Source organism: Lepidochelys olivacea, assembly GCF_965140295.1.
Source record: "Lepidochelys olivacea isolate rLepOli2 genome assembly, chromosome: 11".
NCBI lineage: Eukaryota > Metazoa > Chordata > Testudines > Cheloniidae > Lepidochelys > Lepidochelys olivacea.
In genome coordinates, this window is record NC_140421.1 from 69,474,293 (window position 1) to 69,498,895 (window position 24,603).

At 49.5% G+C, this 24,603-nt stretch overlaps 1 protein-coding gene across 2 annotated transcripts in view; it reads right to left on the reverse strand.

Moving 5' to 3' along the window:
- Positions 1-10,372: 10,372 nt before the first annotated feature.
- The window catches only part of RAMP1 (receptor activity modifying protein 1), a 120,857-nt gene continuing 106,626 nt past the window's right edge, over positions 10,373-24,603 (reverse strand). For both annotated transcript variants that reach the window (XM_084643328.1, XM_084643327.1), the window contains one exon: positions 10,373-11,181. In XM_084643328.1, coding sequence (XP_084499454.1) covers positions 10,926-11,181 — 256 coding nt within the window. In that variant the 3' untranslated portion in view covers positions 10,373-10,925. The remainder of the gene's footprint in view (positions 11,182-24,603) is intronic.

Genomic DNA, 24,603 nt, shown 5'->3' on the forward strand with positions numbered 1-24,603 from the left:
TTTTCAATCCAAACAGCTAGAACTCCCATCCAAGTTCTCACCACTTCGCCTCTCCATTACGGCAGCACCCTTTTCCTCCGGCCTCCACAAACGCAGCCTTGCTCCACTCACTTCCATTCACAATGCTGCTGCATGTATCGTTTTTGTAGCCCGTCCTTGTGGCCAGGGCATCCCTTGCTCTGCATCCCTCCACTTCCACCATCACATTCAACATAAGCTACTTGTCTTTGCTTTCAGGACCCTTTTCCATCAGTCCCCACCCTGCCTATTATCTCTCATTCACTATCGATGATCATCTCCAATCAGCCTACGAGGCCACCCTCCACTACCCGCTTGTTAAATTTTGAAACAATTGTGGGCTTTCTCCCATGCTGCGGCTCATGCTTCAGAGGCGCTCTCCATAAACATCCGTAAAGCTACCTCAGCAGGGGTGCTGAGACAGCGGCCCCTCGTGCTGACCAGTATTATCTCATTGTTTCCTTACACTCCACTATCTGCCTGCAGCCATCTCTTACACTTACATTGTAAGCCTTGATCTGTTTGTTCTGTGTTTGAACACTGCCTCACCCAACGTGGGCCTGCTCCATGACTAAGGCTCCTAGGCACTATGGAAATACAAATTCGTAATAATGTCACAGAACAATGGACTAAGGCTGCAGACCTCCAGCTGTTTTCACTCCATAGCAAATACTGGCATGACTGAGGGAAGTGATTATTGCCCTCTATTTGGCTCTGGTGAGGCCATATCTGGAGTATTGCGTCCAATTTTGGGCCCCCACACTACAGAAGGGATGTGGACAAATTGGAGAGAGTCCAGCAGAGGGCAATGAAAATGACTAGGGGGCTGGGGCACATGACTTCTGAGGAGAAGCTGAGGGAACTGGGATTATTTAGTCTGCAGAAGAGAAGAGTGTGTGTGGGGGGGGATTTGATAGCAGCTTTCAACTCCCTGAAGGGGGGTTCCAAGGAGGACGGAGCTCAGCTGTTCTCAGTGGTGGCAGGTGACAGAACAAGGAGTAATGGTCTCAAGTTGCAGTGGGGGAGGTCTAGATTGGATATCAGAAAACACTGTTTCACTAGGAGGGTGTGAAGCACTGGAATGGGTTATCTTGGGAGGTGGTGGAATCTCCAGCCTTAGAGGTTTTTATGGCTTTGTAAAGCTAGGCCCTGGCTGGGATAATTTAGTGGGTGTTGGTCCTGTTTTGAGCAGGGGGTTGGACTAGATGACCTCCTGAGGTCCCTTCCAACCCTGATAGTCTATGACAGGGGTCGGCAACCTATGGCATACGTGCCAAAGACAGCACACGAGCTGATTTTAAATGGCATGCTACCGCCTGCCGGGTCCCAGCCACCGGCCCCGCTCAGCCCGCTGCCGAACCCAGGCCGGGACCCCGGCAGCCAGCAGAGAGCCATTAAAAATCCTGCCCGCCCCACTCTTCTTCGCCCCCCACCCGCGGGGGCAGGGTGAAGAAGCTTGGTCCTGTCGGCTGCTGCTGCAGGGCAGGCAAGGTCCCCCCTCCCCACCTCTTCCCCCGCCGTGCTGGGTTCCTGCCCCTCCTCCTCTCCCTGCCGCCGATCAGCTGATGGCCCTTGTGCGGGATGGGGAGAAGTGGAGCTGCAGCGCGCTTGCTGCTCCGGGGAGGAGGCAGAGAATTGGTGGGGACAGGGCTGTGGGGAAGGGGGTGGAATCAGGGCATATCCCCTCCAGCCAGAGCACCCCCAGGACCCTAGCCCACACCCCTGCACCCCCTGCCCTGACCCCTGCACCCCCCCCACACCTCAGCCCCCTGCCCTGACTCCAGCCCCCCCACACCCCATGCCCTGACTCTTGCACTACCCACATTCCCACCCCTACCCTGAGCACCAAACGGGAGCTGCCCAGTGCCCACTCCACATCCAAACCTCCTGCCCCAACCCTGACTCATCTCCCTCATTCTAGCTCCTGGCCAGACCCTGCACCCCAACCCCCAGCCTGCTCCTTCGCCCCCAGCCCTGTGCTCAGTGCACTCCCACCCTCAGCTCAGTGCAGAGAGAGGAAGAGAATGGGCTAGAACCAGGGAGAAGGTAGGTACCTACTCTGTGTGGGCAGGGCTGGGATCCCAGACCGGCAGCGGGCTGAGCGGGCCCGGCAGTCGGGACCCTGGCTGGCAGGAGCCGGCAGACGGAACCCCAGACTGGCAGCAGGCTGAGCCGCTCAGCCCACTACCAGTCTGGGGTCCCGGCCGCCGGCCCCGCTCAGCCCACTGCCGGCCTCGGTGAACAGAGCCCCAGGCTGGCAGCGGGCTGAGCGGGCCGGCAGCATAAGATCAGCATTTTAAATTAATTTTAAATGAAGCTTCTTAACCTTTTTAAAAACCTTGTTTACTTTACATACGACAATAGTTTAGTTATAGGATATACAGACTTATAGAAAGAGACTTTCTACAAAACGTTAAAACGTATCACTGGCATGTGAAACCTTAAATTAGAGTGGGTTCTCTGAAACCAGTGGGTAAATGAAGACCCAGCCCACCCTGGTCTATGACATGGTACCCAGGAGATAATATAGGAGTGCCAAAGCCATGGCAGGGACTGCTGCACTAGTGGGGAGGGGGTAAAATGGGACCCAGCTAGAGCCACCTCTTCCCGCCCCGCATTGCCCCTCCGGACCCAGAACCGTGCAAGAAAGTGCCCCCAGTTGTGGATGGGTGGGACTAAGACCCACATGGTACCTCCCAGCATGGCCCTGGGGGAGACCTGCAGAGAGCAGCCAGCCAGAGGCTTCAGCTGGTGGGAGCAGTCAAAGCCAGGAGCCCTAGACGTTGAGAGAGAGCTGCGGAATGGGCTGTCTGTCGGCGCTCTATGTTGAGGGGCTGTTTGCTCCAACCCTCCCACTCCCTCGCAGCCTCTTCACCTCAGCTGCACTCCACACGATCACCCCTCCCCTTCCATTTAGCAGATCCCCTCTTACCTCCCCAGTTGTGAAGGGGTAGTTAACATGCAGTCTGCCGCCATCCCATTGGTCACTCTGCTGGCGTGTTCTGCCCCTTCCCTCACCCTGCGTCTGTCTTGTCTATTTACACAATATTGTCTCATTGTTTCCTTGTACTCCCCCCGTCTGTCTGTATCAGTTTGTTGTCTCTTGTCTTATAGCTAGACTGTCAGCTCTTTGGAACAGGACTGGCTTTTTTGTTTGATGTTTGTACAGTGCCGAGCACAATGAGGTCTTGGTCCTTCAGGCTACAACAATACATCTAAATGATATTAAAGCCAGTTTTCACTGCGTTAGAAATGGAGGCCTTGTAATTCTAGTCTATATTTGCTAGGGTATACCTGAGTGGCCCTTAGCCTCTGTATTAGCTTTTCTGGTCTCCTGGTTCAGTGCAGAGCTGCTGCCTGTGAGAAGTGGCTTCTTGGCCTCCTCATGTCGATACCTAACTTTAAGCACCCAAGTCTGAAGTATGGGCTTTGACCCCCGCTAGCCTGAGTTTCCCCTTCTGGGGGATGGAGGTAGCATTCCCCATCTTTGTGATGAGCAGCATTACATGAGCAGGCCTGACAAACCTACTGCTTTTCCCAACAGACGACAAGTCCTCAGCATTTTCTCCCAGCCTGCTGGGAAGCACAACCAGTCTGCTGCCAAACTCTGGGCTTAACACAGGAGCGGTGAGGGCTATTTCAAGTGAAATTCACCTTTGTGTAGAGGGCGAGCTGTGACAGAACATACTCCTGTATTCACACCCCACGCTCCACTGTAGGAATCTTTGTACAAAATCTGCCTTGTGAGGTATCATTTGAAAACTAATCACTCACTGGTCAATAATGTGTGTGTAGCAACATTATATATAAAGTTATGACTTCCCCCTGAATAATGTTGGCAGCAAATATTCAAAGCCACATAGCCCCAATTAAGATCTGCTTGACCAGTCCTGTCGAAATAGAGGAATGTGGGTTTACCTCAGTTTAAATACAAGTTGTAATCAGGGTTCTCAGACAATGAGGGAGAAGACAGGAGACAAGAAAAAAAATCAGCATTTCAATTAACAGAGGGGAGAAAAACCTGAGCAACCGCTTTCACCACCAAATACCATGTTGCCTCCTTTACTGTTTGAATGAACCTTAAACTAGGGTTCAGAGTGGTAGCCGTGTTAGTCTGTATCAGCAGAGAGAACGAGGAGGACTTGTGGCACCTTAGAGACTAACAAATTTATTTTAGCATCAGCTTTCGTGGGCTAAAGCCCTAGAGGTAACCCACAGGAAAATGTATTTCACAGGGGGGACTGAACTATAAAAGTGAGGGCCAAAAACACCTCAAGTTCTCTCTCCCTACCCATCTCTCTTCATAGAATATCAGGGTTGGAAGGGACCCCAGGAGGTCATCTAGTCCAACCCCTTGCTCAAAGTAGGACCTAATCCCCAACTAAATCATCCCAGCCAGGGCTTTGTCAAACCTGACCTTAAAAACCTCTAAGGAAGGAGATTCCACCACCTCCCTAGGTAACCCATTCCAGTGTTTCACCACCCTCCTAGTGAAAAAGTTTTTCCTAATATCCAACCTAAACCTCCCCCACTGCAACTTGAGACCATTACTCCTTGTTCTGTCATCTCGTACCACTGAGAACAGTCTAGATCCATCCTCTTTGGAACCCCCTTTCAGGTAGCTGAAAGCAGCTATCAAATCCCCCCCTCATTCTTCTCTTCCGCAGACTAAACAATCCCAGTTCCCTCAGCCTCTCCTCATAAGTCATGTGTTCCAGTCCCCAAATCATTTTTGTTGCCCTCCGCTGGACTCTTTCCAATTTTTCCACATCCTTCTTGTACTGTGGGGCCCAAAACTAGACACAGTACTCCAGATGAGGCCTCACCAATGTCGAATAGAAGGGAATGATCACGTCCCTCGATCTGCTGGAAATGCCCCTACTTATACAGCCCAAAATGCCATTAGCCTTCTTGGCAACAACGGCACACTGTTGACTCATATCCAGCTGCTCGTCCACTGTAACCCCTAGGTCCTTTTCTACAGGACTGCTGCCGAGCCACTTGGTCCCTCGTCTGTAGCGGTGCATGGGATTCTTCCGTCCTAAGTGCAGGAATCTGCACTTGTCCTTGTTGAACCTCATCAGATTTCTTTTGGCCCAATCCCCTCATTTGTCTAGGTCCCTCTATATCCTATCCCTGCCCTCCAGTGTATCTACCTCTCCTCCCAGTTTAGTGTCATCTGCAAACTTGCTGAGGGTGCAATCCACGCCATCCTCCGGATCAGTCATGAAGATATTGAACAGATCCTTGGGGCTCTCTTCTTGATACTGGCTGCCAACTGGACACGGCACTTATACCCTTAAGACAACAAAACACTTCGGACGCTGGGAGCATGGAAAGGGACTTCACCTTGAACCACGTCTAATTTGTTACGTTTAGTACTAGGAAGCATTTTACTTTTGTTTCTCTTGTGACAATTTCTGACTTTAATGCCTTGCACTCCCTTAATCTCGCTCTTTGTAGTTTACTGGACTTTTTATTCTTCCAATCAAAACAAATCCAGTGTTGTGAACTGTGTGGGGAACTCCATTTAGGATAGCAAACTGTTGTACACTAATCCCCCAGAGAGGCAACAGACCTAGTATATCTGGACTGTCCAGAAAAGAGCTGGACAGTGCAGAACACATGTTTTGGAGGGGAAATTTAGTGCTGGGAGTGTATTGGGGTCACCTGCAAGTTGTAACCAAGGCTGCTGGAAGCCAGTGTAGCTGGCGTTTGCTGACGGGTTGCCGTGGCTATACACACACACACACACACACACACTCGGGGTGTGACCTGCACATAGGTGCCGACTCTGTGGGTGCTCTGGGGCTCAAGCACCCACCCCAAAAAATAGGGGGTGCTCAGTACCCATGAGCCAGTCAGTCATAGGCGCCACGTGACTCTTGCATTTGGGGAGGCTGGGCAGGAGCACTGGAAACTCCCTAGAAGCGTGGAGGAGCACCAGCGCCCAGACTGCTAAACCCAGGGTTGTGAGTTCAATCCCTGAGGGGGCCATTTGGGATCTGGGGCAAAAATTGGGGATGGGTCCTGCTGTGAGCAGGGGGTTGGACTAGACACCTCCTGAGGCCCCTTCCAACCCTGAGATTCTGTGACCCTATGACTGTGACCCCACCTGCTCCTCTCTGTCCCCCCCCCAAACCCCCCCCATACCCACTGGTGTACCAATGATACACACATTCAGTAAGTGGAATATGAATGTGTATAAAACTGCTGATGATAGCCTCTCCCCAAACTGGCAGAGCCTCCTCCTCAACACACACACACCCTCCTCAAAAGCCCCCACCAGCAGAAAACCCAAAACCAACAGTCAGCGCCTGTGGACCGGCATGCTGTTCGCAAGGAGCTGCAACTGCACAGCAGAGGCACCCCCAGCTTGCTGGGCAAGTGGTGACAACCCCACACTGCTCTGGATTGCACCCCAGAATGTCATGACCCCCACCCCCGGCCTAGGGCACCCTTATGTTCCCAAAATAAGCAAGAGGCACATGGGTCCTGCACTGAGCCTCTGTGCAGGCATGAATACCACCCAAGATGGTGTGTGTGTAGAAGTGGCTTGGGGATAAAACACTACCTTCTCAGACTGTGTCTCCCCCCCCGCCCCAAACTCTAACGAGACAGAATTCATAAACTAATGCTTCAAGCCTGGTATTAGCATGAGTTATTCAAATTTACGATCCACTGCTTGCTTTAGTACATTAAAGAGTATATGGAAGTGCTCGGGATTATTTAATTCTCACTTGTGCATTCAGCCAGTAAGGAGCTCACACGTTACATGGCAGACAGAAAACGTCCAGCAACGTTCTAAAGCGCGGGCTATGAAAGCAGATAGCATAAACACACCAGTACAAATGGCTCTCAGCTGCCATAGGCCAGGGTATCTTACTAGCTTTACAGAAGAGCCCAGATAGCGCATGCTTTTCTGCCAATTCCTCCATGCAAATGAAAAGGGAAAAAACACTCAGAAAACACTGTGTCATTTCTCTCGAGGCAAGACAATCATTTAAAAGCACTTTACAGTATTCTTAGTTAGTGTGCAGTGAGGTTTAGACCAAACAAGCTTATTCTTATCCACCAACACAACTTTAAAAAGTACATTTAAAAGGAGAATTTTTATACTGGCTTGAATTTACATTGAAATGAATAAGCTGCTATGCTTTGCTAAAAATCTGAAGATACCTGTCTGTGCATGGCTTCTGCCTCCACAGCTCAGCCCGCCTGTCCACCCCCCGCCCCCTCCACAGAGGATAACCGCATAATTCTGTGGAATTTAAGGATCAAACAATTCTGAAAAGTGCTTACATGACTTAGAAATCTAAGTCTGTGAGACTTACCATCCCAGGGTACTGCCTCATGGTGAGACCCAACACTGCAGCCCTTCTGCCTCACTCTGGTCCAGTGGCCTGTCCAGCAACTTGGGCTTCCAGCCAGCTCCCACCCCTTCCGGGGTAACAAGGCCAAACTCAAAACTCAACAGAATAGAACATCTTCATCCCGCCCCCCCGAGCTCAGTCCACCACAGACTCCTCTCTCCTCTGCAGGGTTCCTCCTCATTCTGTTACAGAGCACTCCCTCTCAGGGCTTTCTCTCTGGAGATCTGGCTCCTCCCAAGCTGCTGCCCTGCAATCTTTCTTCTCCCAGGCTTCCTTTAGACATCTCCTTCTCCCCAGCTCCCCTCAGGGACAATCCCAAAGTATGTGTTCCACCCTGCAGGCCCCTCTATGGTTCCTTTGCCAGAGGGGAAGAGAACTCCCTACTACCTCTCTCTCCTTTGTTTCCTGTAAGTAAAGCCCTGCATTGCTACAGGACCTACCCACTTGGGTTCTTCCCAGCTGGGTCTAATCCTTAATTACCTATCTCCTCTCCAGGTGCCACAGCATGGGCTAATTAAGCTCCCCTGCAATTCTGTCACTGCCAGTGTGGGCTTTATACATCACAAAGTCCATTAGATGCTTTTCAAAATTAGGCCCCTGTGGTTAGATATAAAGATGGCCCTGCAGTATGAGTGCTGGGTCTTATAACTCTGCCTTCTTTCAGTGGATCTCTGCAAACCCCCATCTGTGCCTTGAAAAAGAGGACACAGTGGCAGCAGGAAAGAAAAATACTGCAGGACACCAGAGAAGAGAAGAGAAGAGGAGGGTAAGGAATCCAGCCTTGTAGAGTCCATCCAGCTGGGATCTGTATGAGACTCAAAAGCATTTGGCCAGGACTGCAGTGGGAAAGGCTGGATGCTCATCCCTTTTGAAAATCAGGCTTAGGGCTTTGATCCTCAAAGGAATTTAAGTGCTTAACTTCCATTGATTTCAGTGGGAATTAGGCACTTAAATACCAGGACCTGGTTCTAGGAACCTAACTGTAGGTGCCCATTGTTGGCAATGCTGATGTTTGTTTTTCATGCCACTGTGCGTGAACCATTTAGTTAGAACATGCATGTGTCGGTGTCTGAATGAGCCTCTTTGCATAGTTGCTTAAATTCCTGCACCTCCCCTGATACAACTAGAATTTGTTCTCATCCAGATCCAGGCTCCTCTGGGTAGAAAACTTCCCTTTTCCAAGGAAGTTATTGCTTTATGAATCACCCTGTCCCTGCGAAACAACAAAGCTGTCTTTCTCAGAAACCCCCTCCCATCTTAACCCCTTTGGTAACGTGCTTATTCCTTATTACAGAATACTGTACAATATTTAAAGACAATTCCATGCTGCTTTGGTCTGGAACAAAATACACATTTTCCACTAAGAGACCCGGGGCCATGAACCGTGATTTAAGGACTTGGAGATTTGACTAATGATGATAAAAATATTTTTGAAGTCTTTATGCAATAAAAATACAGCACAAAAGCACTTAAACTGCAATATCTCTGTATCTTATCAAAACTTATCGAGCGCCTTCCATGCATATCATAAGGCTGAGCAATAAGTAAATGGGACAGTATAGCTCAACCACCTTAAACTGCTGTCAACCCCAGTACAAGGGACTTATCCTACTAACAATGAAACCAACAGCAACCTCTCTCCTTCCCATCCTCTCAATACCACTCTGTCCTTCAGTGGGAGCAGGATTGGGACCTAAATACAATTTTCGCTGGAGAAGATGTTTTGAGTTTAGAGAAAGTGAGGGAACGGGACAGAGGCTAGCAGCCTAGAGGAAGCGCAGGGCTCATTGTAACAGCCAGCTGGAGAGCCGGTGGACACAAGGAGAGCTTTCCAGGATTGAAGCTGGATTTCTATACCCTACAAATCTTGGAATAAGTCAGTTTTCCAATAATATTTTGGGGTCTCCGCACTGGCTAATGGACCGTTCGCTAGAATTAGGGGAGGAAAATGAATCAAGGAAAACAATCTGCAGGAGCAACAGTTCTGCTTCCAAGAGCTTATCCTGTTGGGGAAAAGAGCCGTGCTTTTGCTATAACTGACGGCTGTGTTCGTCCACTGTTTTGGTGCCATGTCTCACTGTGTTTTGCTCCATTGCTTCCTGCGCCTGCCCCCCCATTCAGACTGTGGCTGGACACTTAAGATGTTTGGGGACTATAAAATGTGACGCTTTCTATGGCAGTGGCTCTATGCTTGTGGAGGAAGGGAGCGTGACTGCGCGTGTGTGTGTGTGTGTGTGTGTGTGGGAGGGGGTGTTAACACTGCCTGTCAAGCTCGGAGACCATCAGAAATCTCATGAATAAGATCCTAGAGTGGAACAAACTTGCCGATAATACGATAATTACTCATGCTAACATGTGTAAAGCACCTTCCTCCTGAAGGGTGCTACAAAGAAGGAAGAATGGGCTTGTGGTGAAGGCCCCAGACTGAGCTTTAGGCTGCATTCAGTTCAGTTTCCGCAAACTCTCTGGGTAAGTCACTGAAATCTATCTGTGCCTCAGTTCCCCGGGGGAGAATTTTTCCTTTCCCCCTCCCTCTGTTTAGATTGTAAGCTCCCTAGGGCAGGAATTGTCTCTCGTTATGTTTGCATAGTGCCTGGCACTATGGGGCCCTGATCTTGGCTGAGGTCTCTAGATATCCTTTAGATATTATGAGAAACTTTCTAACTGGTCAGAGTACTTAAGCTCTGGAACAGGCTACCAAGGGAGGTTGTGGAATCCCCATCCATGGAGGTTTTTAAGAACAAGTTGGACAAATACCTGTCAACGATGGTTTAGGTTTACTCGGTCCTGCCTCAGAGCAGGGGGGCTGGATTTGATGACCTCTCATGGTCCCTTCCTGCCCTACATTTCTACAGTTCTATGAAACTATAGGAGAAATAATTTGCAAAAAATCTCTTTTAACCATGAAAAGTCTGACTTCTGTGTAGCTAGGCAATGCTGCAATATTTCAGTACATTATAAGCAAAAACTGACAACAGCGGTTTGCAAAGTAATCAAGGGTTCCTTTAATTAACAATAATAGACTTCAGAAGCATTCAAGCCAAAAAACTTTGCAAGAAATAAATTATAATAATTAGATGTCTACAGAATGGTGCCTCCCCAGATCCATCCTGTGGCTGATTATTGATTAAGTGTATAAATACTAATCTTGACCTATAGATATACGTTTTCAATTAATTGGCTCATAAATGATTTTTAAAATGACCAAGTAATTGGCTTGCAAGAAGTGCTGCAGTTACTGAGAGTAATGAGAAGTGGCATTTAGTCCAAAGCATGTCATCTCTGCCTGAACAAAGGGTTGTTATCGAGAGGAAATGTGTATGAGTACAGCACACCTCTCTAGTCAGGACAGTGTTAAAGGTCAAGTGTGCACTGTTCTTTCTCCACATTTTGCCTTGGGGTTACAAAGCTGTTCACCAAAGCTTCCAACGTGCTGCGGATTCCACAAGGGCTCGCCGAGTCTGACAGAGAGGGATTAGTCCACAGGAAGGTAGGTCTTTCTATTGATTTACTGAGATCCTGGGGCATGCTAGCTTACACAATGCCCTCACTCCGCTTGCTCCGCCACACCACCAGCGCCGTCATGAGCAGGGTGATGAGGATGGGGACCACAAGGAACGGGCATAGGATGTTGTTAGGTGGGTCGCGCAGAGACCTCCCAGAGAGGGAGCAGTTTTTGAAATAGTGCTTGTGAATGGCTATGAAGAACTCGTCCACCAGCTGGTTCGGCCAATAGCAATCCAGTTTCTTGGCTATCAGGATGGTGCAGTTGGTGAGCTCGCCGTAGGAGCTGGAAAAGAAGAAGAACACTAGATGGGTTCAGAGCTGTCATTCACCAATCAGAGTGAGCTAAAACACCTCCGGTTTGCTCTTCAGAGATACTCAGCACCCAAAACTCTGCCTAGCAGCAGTGGGAACTGTTTTGAAAACTGGGCCTCTCAGCTCTAGTTACACTGGACGCTATCGACCAAGCCTGAGGGCTGGATCTTGTGAGGTGAAAGGACCCTCAGCTCCCACTGGTCTTAGGAGCACGTAACAAGCCCAAGATTTGAGACTGCTGAGCTTGTGGGATCGGATGCAGTCACAGCCTGAGGTGATGAGACCACAAGAGCTTCATGCTTGATTGAGCAATAATGCTAAAATGTCAAGGAGAGAACGGTGAGGAGTATTCACTGTGCTAACTCACTCCTCAAAGGAGCACTCCAAAGGGCTTTAAAACCTGGATTTGTGAGGAAAATAAAACAGATTAGTGCTTAGAAAAAGATCAGCAAACATCACAGTCGATGACATCCATAGCTCAGGGAAAAGCACCAACGGGGGTGACTGAAATGCCTTCACCATACATTACAATAGCAATCACCAGCTCTGATCCACCACTGGCTAATGAGCCCTCAAAACCACAATTCTTCATGTTGGAAGCAGACAAGATTTCACATTCACAAGAGATCCAGGCAATGAATGCAAAACTTGTGTTCCTTTTCAAGTTGTGCTGTTGTCAGGTTGGGAATGTGACGGGTTTTGGCCCTGTCACCTTATGTGCTGAGACACCACTGAGCCTGTCTATTCTGGCAGCCTGGGTCCCCTTTACCTGGCCTTCCTGGGTTAGGCTCACAAGCCTCTTCCAGCCAAGCACACAGGGAGGGTCACACCCAGCTGCAGAGAGAGACAGAGATCCGCTCTGGAAAGATTCAGCCTGAGGTCTCTCCCCAACACTCTGGTGCCCACTCCTTTTAAGGGGGACAAACCCAAAGGTTTTATGAAATCCGCCCCCTCCCTCAATGTGGAGGGAGATATGCACAATGTCTTACCCCCCCAGTTAGAAATTACATAAACTGGGTTATATTATAAACAAGCAATAAGTTTATTAACTACAAAAGGTGAATTTTAAGTGAATATAAGAGATAACAGACTGAACAAAGCAGATTACTGACCAAATAAAGCAAAATACGCAAGCTAAGCTGAATATACTTAACAAACAGGTTACAAAATGTAAATTCTCACCCTAAATGTTATTTTAGGCAGGTTGCAAAGTTTCTGTGGTTCAGAGTTCCAGTTATATTTCTTTCCAGACTGGACCACTGTCTCAGTCAGGACTCCGCCCCCCACCCGCCTTCCCTTCAGGCAGCTTTAGCAGTCTTTCTTCTTGGGTAGATAGGCCAGGGAGAGGAGGAGTCCTGTTTGCTTTCCTCCCCACCCTTAAATAGGATTTACATAAAGGCGGGAAACCTTTGTTTCCCAAACTTGACTCCCCCACCCCTTCCTTTCCAGTGGAAAGTTACAAGAAGTATCTCGAGGTTTTCTCTGAGCATCACTACAGTAGCCTCCACTGAGAATACCAAATCCCGCCCCAAAGAGTTATCCAAGGTGGTAAACAGCGTCATTAATCCGAAGTCGCTGGAATATGCATCAGAGCCCAGTACCAAGCGCTGTGAGGGACTGCAATCCTACTTCACCAAAAAGATCGCCCACACTGGGGAAGGCTTCTAAAACTCCATGGATCACCTATACCCACCAACCAACAGCCTGCCTGCACACCCAGAGTTCAGTACATTCACTCACCAAGAAGTTCTGGACATCTTAAAGGAGTCTCGACCCAAGACTTGTGAATCCGACCTACGCCCATCCTGCCTTGTGAAAATGAATCATGAGCAACTGGTGCTACTTCTGATCGACAGAAGGTATCTTCCCTTCCTCCTTCAAACACACAATAGTCTGACCAACACTGAAGAAGCCCAACTTGGATATTTCAGTTCTAGCTAACTATGGCCCCATGTCAAACATCCCATTCCTGAGGATACAAGCAGGAGCAGACGAACTCCTAGGGGCAGATGCTGGCTTCACGCAAAGGTCTTTAGTAAGAACCCCAAAGGTTAGATCATCCCTTGTCATCTTTGCCTGAGTAAGGCGGTGTGGGGAAGTAAGGTGTGGGGAAGTAAGTATGGGAAGACCCATATCTTGGGTCTGGTGTGAAGCACATCCCCTGGAAGCCAGCGGGTGGGGTGGAGCTTCATTTCTACTTGGGGAGCACAGCAATTGGCTAGGTGCAAGTGGGAGCAAACCGCACATTTGCAAGGGGTTGCAACAAGTTACTCCCTCCTCATCATCCCCTTAATCCTTCCTTCCTTCCTTCCTTCCTCCCCCACCTCATCTTCCCCCTCCCCAAAAACAACAAGAGGGAACAAAGGTGTGTGTGCAGCCAGTGCCCCCTGGGTGGGGCAGCTGGTGCACCACCCCCTGCTCATGGCTGTGCTGAAAGGCACAATCTTGCCCCAAAGAAAGAAAAATCCAGAAAACCTAAGGGCCTAATTCTGCCCCCACCTCCCATCGTAAAGCAGAGTCCCATTGCAGAGGCAGGCCCTACTCAGCACAGGGATGGGTGGATTGGGCCCCACCATCTGAGCAGCAGAATTTCTAAACAGAATGCGTTTCAGAGTGTCCCCCAGGGGAAAGATGTAAAACAAAAGCAGCTAAATATTAACCGTTGTACCGTGCAGCGTTTCAGGGAGGCTGCTACAGGGATCGGATTTTATTACTTTGACTTGTCAAACTGTGTTCTTCATTCTCTTGTTTCTTCTCCATGGCTCACAGGACAGGCCGCTCAGTGAAGATCACTGTGTGCGCTGGTGCAGGATGCAGAGCAAAATGAAGTTGTGTGGCAGATTTTCCTTTATGGCATGGCCATATTGCACTACGTCACCAATGCAAACGGGCCTTAAACCCAAAGTATCCAGCATCAGGATGGTCACCTCAACGCAAGGGTGATTCTCCAGTGGTGTAGAGATTCCCAAACTTCTCTTATTGCGTACCCACTTCCAGATCTACCAGCTGCCCACATACCCGTACCCGTCTCATCACCGATACTTTGTGTGTTCTTCTTAACGCTACCTGTCTTTAACCATCTGTCCATATTTCACTGTTATGCACAGATATAGTGCGACTTATACAACCGACTGCCCCCACCCCTATGTTCTGAGCTCAGTTAGACTGGATGGTTGCTGGGCAACTGAACTTGCGCTGTATGGTGATTGGAGGTGAGGGCTCTGTATGTAAGCATCTCTGTGTATCTGTGTTCTCGTTGGTACATCTTGAAGTAAATTAACTACTGTATTTTCTATAACAAATTCCCACAGAGTTTTAAAGCTTCCTCTGAGTAGCCTGTTATGAAAACGCAATAAATAAACTAAAATCCGCTATTACACAATTTCTCCTGCGTACCCCCCCAGAGATGTCTCAGGTACATGTGCCCCAGTTTGGGAACCCCTGCCCTAGGCCATTCCCTATCTGTTGCGGTATATCAGGGTAAAGGGCAGGTGTCCAATATCTGTGGCTGTAATTTTGGCTGCTTAGGGTCTGGGGCTGCTCTAATTCAGGGCAAAGGAACACAGTGTGCAGTTCAGCTGTAGTCAGGGATATGGCCCAGTAAGAATTGTAGGCTCCTCACATCCAGGCTTTTTTCCTCCATGTAAATGGGCAAGTGTGGGAAGAGCTTTTGGTTAAACACCATTTATTGTTAATTCCACCTACTCTGCACAGGTGCCAGGTGTGACAGACATGCAGTATTTTGGGGGAACCTACTGTATTAAGCTGATGTAGCACTGGGAGCCAGGGATTGTGCATATGATTGTGTTCGAGTGCACGGGGAGGGTTGCCACAGCTCCTTCAGGAACTAAAACGGTGGGGGCTCATTTCGATGACTCACTCACATTGTAAACACAGCGAGAGATACCACCCTCTGGGGAGGCTCACGTATATTGGTTCCAACAGGGTTTCCAGAGACAAGGAAAACGAAGAAAGGATTTTGGCTTAAAAGGGCTGTGTTTGAACTCACCCAGGGCCTTTATTTTCATCCAGCTAAGGGGGAAGACCAAAGGGGGGCGGGATTCCCAATCCTTGCAGAATGGTTGGAAGGACCTTGGCCTGCCTTTTAGGGCCCCATAACACTAACAGGTGACCTCTGGTAAGTTTTCAGCATGGATATATGGTATATTGTTTTTATGTTTTCTCTGTAATGCTTTCATCTTAAGAATAAGCGTGCTTGCTTAGAAAGGGCTGTGTGCTGGCTTGTAACTGCTGGCATTACACTGTTGATTGCCCTCAGAGAAAAAGCAAAGCACGGGAACTGGTGTTTAGGCAGACTGGCTTGCTGGGGATATCACCGTGTAAAGCAGGGGACTGTGTGTGAAGCCTTAAAACCCCAGTCGAGAGAGAGAGAGGTGGGTCTCTGCTCAAGAGAGGTGACGGCTGGAAGCCGGTAACCCTAAGTGAGTGCCCTTGAGGGACCACAGAGGGGATATACAGGTGCAGTTACCCTGAAACTGCGACACCAGGAACTGCCACATTTGCATACCACACTCAGAAGGAAGAAATTATAGGCGTGACGTCGAGCTGTGGCCAATTGGTGCTGCCCAGTAAGATGGTGACAGCTGGGATGAATAATTAGAAGTGAGTGAAACCGTTCACACAAAATAAACCTGACCTAACCATTGCCCAGCCAGCACACCAAAATCAAATCCATCTTTTTCTGAGTGTCAAGAGATAACTTTTGTTTTCATTTCCCCTGCACTTTGTGGTCAGGACTGGAGGCAAAAGTATCCCTAGAGGACAAACTCCCATGGTAGCTCAGACCACACAAGTGACAGGAAGTACTGGAAATTTTCTAGAGTCACCTGTTTTCACAACACCTCAATTCTACAACCCAGAGAGGTTCAGGTGAACATCCAAATTCCTGCTTATTTTCACCTCACCCCTAGACCTTTTGAGATCTGTTCAGCACTGGGTATGGTGCCATCTCTCAGAGTTGCATCTGGTGGCAACAAAAATGTCATCCAAGTGGGGAGCCCCCAGCCCACCCAAAGGCATCTCCAGCACACCCTGAGGCTGTAAGTGATCTGAAATTTGGAAACCACATACTGGCCTACGTCTGAGGGGACTTCAACCACTTCTGACTGCTAGTAAAGGATAGAATTTTCAAAGCCCAGTCCCTCACAGTCAGACCACAATTGTAACAGTGATACTGCACCCACTCACTTTCTGTTCTTTAAACCATGGAGGCCTATGGGCCTCCTCAGAGGCTATATTTCCGTGTGCCTATTGCTGTGAGAGGATTATCAATGTGGCTTTTGTACTGAAATTACGCTGTAGGTGTCCAGTTCTCTGATCGCTGAAGGAGCATGCAGAGAACTGCCACACTGGAGAATGGATGAATAAAAGGATACCTGAGTCAGAGGGCTACAATCAATTCTGAAAACTTTGGCGTAGTTCCTGTTGCTTGGAAACCATTTCCTTTTCTTTGTTGGCCCATATCCTTAATAGATGATATTATTGGAGTCTAGCTGCAAGGCAGTTCAAAAAAGAAGAAAAGCTTGGGGGGGAAAAAACCCTCGCAAAGTGAAAAATGCAGCAGTTGCATAGAAACTCAGACTGATTGTGTCTTCCACCTAACCCCTCATGTTTAATCATTTGGGATCTCTTTGTACGTAGACTACTTCAGTTTGCCATTTCCAAAGGCTAAGTGCAAGGCATCCGCTTTGCTGTATTTACCCACACATGTTAACAGAAACTTTTGGTTGACTTTGCTGTAGTTGAACTCATCAGTGGGAACACGTGCCTGTCTAGGCCTGCTGGAGGAAGGGTCTCTATATATGGGCACGTTCATCAATCGAGCATTGCCTATTAGTTATTTACAGGACCGTGTGTCTACTGCACTCCTACAAATGGCCTCGTAATATATCCGTTTGCCAGGATGCTAAACACATCTCTGTGCCTCCTTGTAACTCCCTGTAAATGGCCATTTTCCTGCTATCTTCTGCTCCTCAGCTTGTCCATTCACCATTCTTCCTTCTTTCTCTAGGACTGTTTGTTTCCCCACCATGGGGGAGGGATAGCTCAGTGCTTTGAGCAATGGCCTGCTAAACCCAGAGTTCTGAGTTCAATCCTTGAGGGGGCCATTTGGGATCTGGGGTAAAAATTGGGGATTGGTCCTGCTTTGAGCAGGGGGTTGGACTAGATGACCTCCTGAGGTCCCTTCTAACCCTGATAGTCTATGAAGCTCAGGGGGTTTACTGATCCTGCTCCCAAGCTGCTTTCTTGCAAAGGAAAGAATGAGAAACATCAAGAGGGAGATCTTTTACTATGCATGACAACCGCAATGAAGCTAAGTCACCTCTCCCACGGGAACTGCAGCAAAGCACTGTTTTAAGGGTAGTATCCTGCCAGCTCAGTCATCCAAAGGTCTGAAGCTCTCTCTCTGGTAGGACTTAGCAGATACACATGGCAATTGCCTTTGTGGTTTAGTAGCTGAGCAGAGGGGGCATATTCCTGCCCCTCACAGCCATAATCCCTGCAGAAGCAGATCTCTGCCCCTGTATGTTTTAGGAGCTTCACTTCAGTTTTAAAACCATGCCTAAGCAGAAGCACATCCCATATCTATAGCGTGACAACAGCAAAAAGTTGAGTATATTTTGCCAGATTTGCCATGCAGGAAAAAAACGGTTACTCACTTTCTTGTAACTGTTCATGTCCATTCCAATCAGGTGTGTGCGCACGCGGGTGCAGGGCAGCCGGAAAACTTCCCCTCCGACAAAGGGGAAGGAGGGTGGGTATTGGACTAGAACAGCTTCGTTCTCTTTATGTAGAAGGGTAGCGGCCTGCAGCCATCCAATGAGTGAAACTTTTGGTCCTTGCCGCTTGAGCGTGGCTTAGGGTAGAATACAGGGAGGACAATGTCCTGGTTTATTTGAAACTGGGAGACAACCTTCGGGAGAAAAGCCGGGTGAGGCTTGAGCTGAACCTTGTCCACAGTGTAAGGAGGTTCTGATGTTAGGGCCTTGACCTCAGACACCCTCCTGGCTGAGGTTATCGCTACCAGAAACACCACCTTGTAGGAGAGAGAGAGCAGGGAGCTCGTTGCCAAAGGTTCAAAGGGCAGACCCCCCGTGAGTCTGGAAAGGATCAGACTGAGGTCTGCCCCGTTTCCTCATGCAATTCGTTTCCCTTCCTCCACCAGTGCAGAGAATTCCACACGGGAGTCCTGAGGCGGCAGCAGCTCCACAAACTTGGCCATCATGCCACAGGTGTTATACGAGTATCTGCTCACGACGGCCTGCTGGTTCGAAACACAGAGCTGCAGCTCCTCAAGTGGAGCAGACCTTTCTTTTTTTAAAGCAGACCTTTAGTTTTTTAGCATCCCTATTTTTAGGGGAGAGCCCCTAGTAGCCCCGGTGCTCGCACTGATGAGCAGCATCAACCACCAGGGAATCGGAGAGGGGAGGGAGGTATACAAGTGTTCGTATCCTTTTGAGGGAACAAAGTGCCGCCTTTCATTTCTCTTGGCCAGAGGGGGCAGAGAGGCCAGGGTCTTCCACAAGATCTTTGTGGTCTCAACAATGGTCTTAATTAATGGCAGGGCAATGCAGATGGGCCTGGAGTGGGCGAGGATGTCTACCATAGGGTCAGCATCCTCTACCACCTCCTCTGCCTAGATTCCCAGGTTCTGGGCCACCCGTCGCAGCAGCCGTTGTGGGACCCTGTTGTTCTCCAAGGCCGGGGCCATCCGTGTCCCTTCCATGGTCTCATCTGGGGTTGGATTGTGGCTGGAGTGCCGCCTCCATGAGAAGGATCTTGAGCCTATGCTCCTGGTCTTTTATGGTCCTAGGGCAAAACCCTTTGCAAATTCTGCACCTCTCCTTCTGGTGGCTCTCCCCGTGACACTGCAGACAGGAAGAGGGTGGGTCGCTCTTAGGCATAAATTTTTCACAGTCGTCGCAGAGTTTGAACCCTGGGGACTGGGGCATATCCCAGTGCCGGGGGAGCATTGTTGAGGGTTGGGAGGGACCCCTGAAAGGAAACTTATGACCTAACTACTAATGCTAAACTAACACTAGTAAACTACCGAAAACTAACTATGGTAAGAGAGAACTGAGGGGGTGCCAGGTCAGCAGGGCTCTATTTTGAGCGCCATGAAGGAGCAACTCCAGGTGGCACTCAGGCCGACCGGACGGGTGCTGCTAGGGGAAAAGATTTCCAGCTGCTGTGCACACGCACACAGCTGATTGGAATAGACATGAACAGCCACTCGAGGGAGAACCCTACATTGGAAGGAGGATTTCCCAACTCTCAGAACCCGCTTTGCTTTGTTAAATGGTCTCCCCTGTATGCATTGACATATGTATATACATGGCATACGTGTGTGTGTGTACACCAGGGGTCGGCAACCTATGGCACGCGTCCCAACGACGGCACGCAAGCCAATTTTTAATGGCATGCTGCTGCCTGCCGGGTCCCAGCCACTGGCCCCGCTTAGCCCACTGCCGGATCCCGGCAGCCAGCAGAGAGCCATGAAAAATCCTGCCCGCCCTGGCCCGCTCTTCTCCGCCCCCCACCTGCGGGGGCAGGGTGAAGAAGCTTGGTCCTGCCGGCTGCTGCTGCAGGGCAGGCAAGGTCCCCCCTCCCACACCTCTTCCTCCGCCCTGCTGGGTTCCTGCCCCTCCTCCTCTCCCTGCCGCCGATCAGCTGATGGCCCTTGTGCGGGAGCGGGAGAAGTGGAGCCGCAGCGTGCTCGCTGCTCCGGGGAGGAGGTGGAGATGAGGTGGGGACGGGGCTGTGGGGAAGGGGGTGGAATCAGGGCATATCCCCTCCAGCCCCCTGCCGTGAGCCGCTCTGGGCAGGGGGCTGGGAGCACCCCCTCACACACACCCAGCCCCCTGCCCTGATCCCTGCACCCCCCTCACACACCCAGCCCCCTGCCCTGATCCCTGCACCCCCCTCACACACCCCAGCCTCCTGCCCTGACCCCTGCACCTCCCATGGCCCCAGCCCTGACTCCAGTACCCCCCACACTCCATGTCCAGACTCTTGCACACACCCCCCATTCCCACCCCCACCCTGAGCACCAAACAGGAGCTCCTGAACCCTCCCACATTCCCACCTGCACCCCTCACACCAAATGGGAGTTGCCCAGATAAGCACTCCACACCCAAACCTCTTGCCCCAAACCTGACCCTCCACCCTCATTCTAGCTCCTGGCCAGACCCTGCACCCCAACCCCCAGCCTGCTCCTTTACCCCCAGCCCTGTGCTCAGCGCACTGCCACCCTCAGCTCAGTGCAGAGAGAGAGAGGAAGAGAATGGGCTAGAACCAGGGAGAAGGTAGGTACCCACTCTATGTGGCAGGGCCGGGACTGGCAGCGGGCTGAGCGGGGCCGGCAGCCGGGACCCTGGCTGGCAGGAGGTAGCGGGACCCCCACTGCTGGTCTGGGGTCCCGGCCGCCAGCCCCTGCCAGCCTAGGTGAACAGAACCCCAGGGTGGCAGCGGGCTGAGCGGGCCGGCAGCATAAGATCAGCATTTTAATTTAATTTTAAATGAAGCTTCTTAACCTTTTTAAAAACCTTGTTTACTTTACATACGACAATAGTTTAGTTATATAATATATAGACGTAGAGCGAGACCTTCTAAAAAACGTTAAAACATATCACTGGCACGCGAAACCTTAAATGAAAATGAATAAATGAAGACTCGGCCCACCACTTCTGAAAGGTTGCCGACCCCTGGTGTACACAGTATACGAGTCTGTTCCAATGCCCATTGAAAACAACGATAAAAAGCCCATTGACTGCAATGGGGGCAAATCGGGTCCTTCAAAACTAATAGTCGGAAATACCTCTTCATATAAATGCTGTTCTCCATATCATTGGCAGAATTTTATTTACGGCCTGATCCAAAGGCCACTGAATTCAATGGAAAGATACCCATAGACACTGATGAGCTTTGGATTGGGCTCTTTAGACTGCCCCTTGCCCTTTAAATCCTTTTAAAAAAAACCCAACTCTTCTCACACCACTCAGTTATTTTCCTTTTGCAATCAACTCAAAGCAGCAGTGCTGTGGGGTCCCCATTTCTGAACAAAGCTAGCCAGAAGATTGCCAGCCTACTGTCATTTTCACAGTAGCTCCCCTTTCATCTTACAAATCCAGCAATTTAAACCATCAGGCCTTGAGGCAGACTGTGTACTATGTTCTGCAGCTCTGAGCGTACCACTCACCACCCCCCGTTCATAGCTCTGAGGGTCAGTCCGACACCACAGCCAATCTAATTCCACTCTTCAGCTATTTTGATAAACACCATCCAGCCCCAGAGACAAAATGGAGGGAAGGAAGCAATAAATACTAACAAATGTCTGCCCAGTAATTTACCTTTTTCAGAATGCTTTAAAACAGTGTTTCTCAAACTGTGGTCCGTGGACCCCTGGAGGGGGGTCCACTGGCCCAGCTGATCAGCTCCTCCCCGTCCCTTCCTCAACCCCTCCCTCCCAGTGCCTCCTGCATGCCGCTGAACAGCTGTGCAGGAGGGAGGGGGCGGAGCAGGGACCGGGCGCGCTCAGGGATGGAAAGAGGTGGGAAAAAGGAGGGGCAGGGGTGGAAAGAGATGGAACGGGGGTATGTCCTTGGGGGAAGGGGTGGAGTGGGGGCAGGGCTTGGGGCTGAGTGAGGGACTTGGGGGTCCATGAAAAATTATAAATCAAAATGGGGGTCCTCAGCTGGCTAAAGTTTGGGAACCGCTGCTTTAAAAGACACCAACCAATTGCATTATCCTTGCAACTCCCTCCCTTCTCCATTTCACTGGAGCACAGAGAGTTCAAGTAACCTGCACAAGGGCACAAGATGAGTCCGTGGCAGAGCGGAGTTTGGAATGCAGGAGTAGAGCTGGAAAAAGAGACACGTGCTTCCATGAAAATGTTCGCATGATATTCTTCCTGTGTTCTGACCAGCTCTACAGCGATAGCTGGCTCGTGGCCACATTGCTTTTCTAACACACTTTCAACAAGTTCATTTTCCCCTCCTCTCATACCTGTAAGTTGGTGATAAGTGCTGCTTTACAATCATCTTGCAAAATTCTGAACTATAAACAATAAAAGGAGTATGTAACAACACCAAATTTTATATAATATACGCCCCCCCCCATATATTAGAATATGTATCTATCTGTACCTGCATATTTTAATCTAAAAATGCCTAACACGGATGGTGTAAATATTAACTATATGGGATGGGGTTTTTAAGAGCGCTCGGCATGTTCCTAACTGTGCTCCCATTAAAGCCAGAGCTATACCAGTGATTTCAGCAGGTGCAGAGTTAGGCCAATGTTGTTTCAAAATCCCACTCGCAGTTGTTAGGTGTGCTGTATAGAGACAACGAGATAGGAGCCCGAATCACGGAGACTAAAATGGCACCATCCTTTGACAAGCGTTAGGAATCTGAGGGACAAAGGATTCCGTTTTGCAGGGCTGTGGAAAGCTGCTGCTTTCCTGGCTGCCACACTGGATTTGCTCTGCCCACGGGGCCCACTTCTGAAGCTTTTAAAAACTTTATTTTTGCACTAAAAACACTATTGTGCATTTAAGTGAAAAATTTAAAGGCTTCAAAGCATCCACAGATTTGCTCCTCAAAAAGGGTGAAGTCAGGTAGCCCTGACTCCATGGGTACGATTAGAAAACATAAGCAATAGACTGGCCTTCACAAGCAAAATATGATGCTTTTAAAATAGCTAGTCGGGGAGGCCCTCCTCCGTGGCATGAATTCGTAATAGAAGCTGCAAGTAGTTTGGTGGCGATTTAAGGCTAAATCCACAAAGGGGACTTGGACTCAGCCTTGTAACACCTAACTTTTAGACATTCTGCGGCCTAGCGAAAGCCACAGCACCAAATTAGGAACCCAGACTCCTGTGCAATCTAGAGAGAGAGCTAGGTGCTTAAGCCTGGGCAAGCTGATGGGGCGCTGCCTAAGCTAACCAATAAGAAATGCTAAGGAGAGGGGTGTGGCTTAGGTATGCCTACAAGAGCAGGTCCTGTAGGTGAAACAGGTGGGGAATGCCAAGTTTAAGGATTCTCCTGAGACTTTGGCATAAGCCAAGGTGCCAGGCGTCAGGACTGAGGAGGCTGTGTGCACATGCCCACTTGCAGAAATTTAGAGGACTTTACGACCCAAAGTGTAGGCACCCGGGTAATTCAGATGCCTACAGGGGGTTAGGCAACAATTGAGTGGGGTTTTGAGGATCTAAGCTTTGGATTAGGTGACTAAAGTGGCATTTGGTTGCCTAAATCCCTTTCTGGATCTAGCCCTTAGTGGCTCTTGCATTGCCAGGCCTTCCACACTGAATGCGAATGCACTGGCCTGCAGAGATAATTGGACGATAACCATGCAGGGATGTACAGTTAGACTGTGTGAAACTCTGCAGGGCACCAGAGCAACAGCATCAATATACCCAGACTCCCTACACTCCATGTCTTGTAGAAAATAATGAACCTTCCTGCCTTTCCCACAAAAGACCCAGGGAAATAGTAAAGTGAGATAGTTGGTGCCTCTGATCACTTTAATTCTACATATGATGCAAAGGCTCAAAAAAACATGCAGTGCCCATAATCTTAAACCCTGATGCAATTATGTGACCCAGGAGAGCAAATGCTACAAATAGCCAACAGTGGTTGGCTGAGCTTACGTAGGTAAACAAGCCCCTGTCTAAGTGTTACGTGATAACCCTCTGGGTAAATCTATACTGCAATAAAAAGCCCATAGCACTGTGTCCCAGAGCCCATGTCAGCTGGGTCAGGCTTGCGGAGCTAAAAATTAATGTAGATGTTTGGGCTCAGGTTGGAACCCAGGATCTAAGACTCTTCCCCACTCGCAGGGTCTCAGAACCTCAAGCTCCAACCCTGATGTTGGAGTCCAAACATCTACACTGCTATTTTATAGCCCCGCGAGCCCGAGTCAGCTGACCCGTGGCCATGCCATGGTGTTTTATTGCAGCGTAGATGCACCTTTTGAGTACAGGGCACTGACTTCTGGAAGGGCGGAGAAGGTCTTTGGTGAGATATTCGGAGTCCAACATGTCGGGTGTTGGCTGAGTTCACAAAGCTGAGGACAGTGCTTAGCCCTTGTGGAAGCCAATCCGGCTGATGGATAACAAAGTTGCAGTCACTGCATTTCCTTTAATCAGGCCAGTACACCCTCCCATTTGATGTGAACTTCTGATCCGTTCTGGTTTATTTACATAAGGTACTAGCTGGCCCTTGGAAAAGATGTAGCCATAGGTGCTGGAAGTAGGGGTGCTGGGGCTGGGGGGGCGCCCCTTGACTTGAAGTGGTTTCCATCATATGCAGGGTTTACAGTTTGGTTCAACGTCTCTCAGCACCTCCACTGGACAAACTGTTCCAGCACCC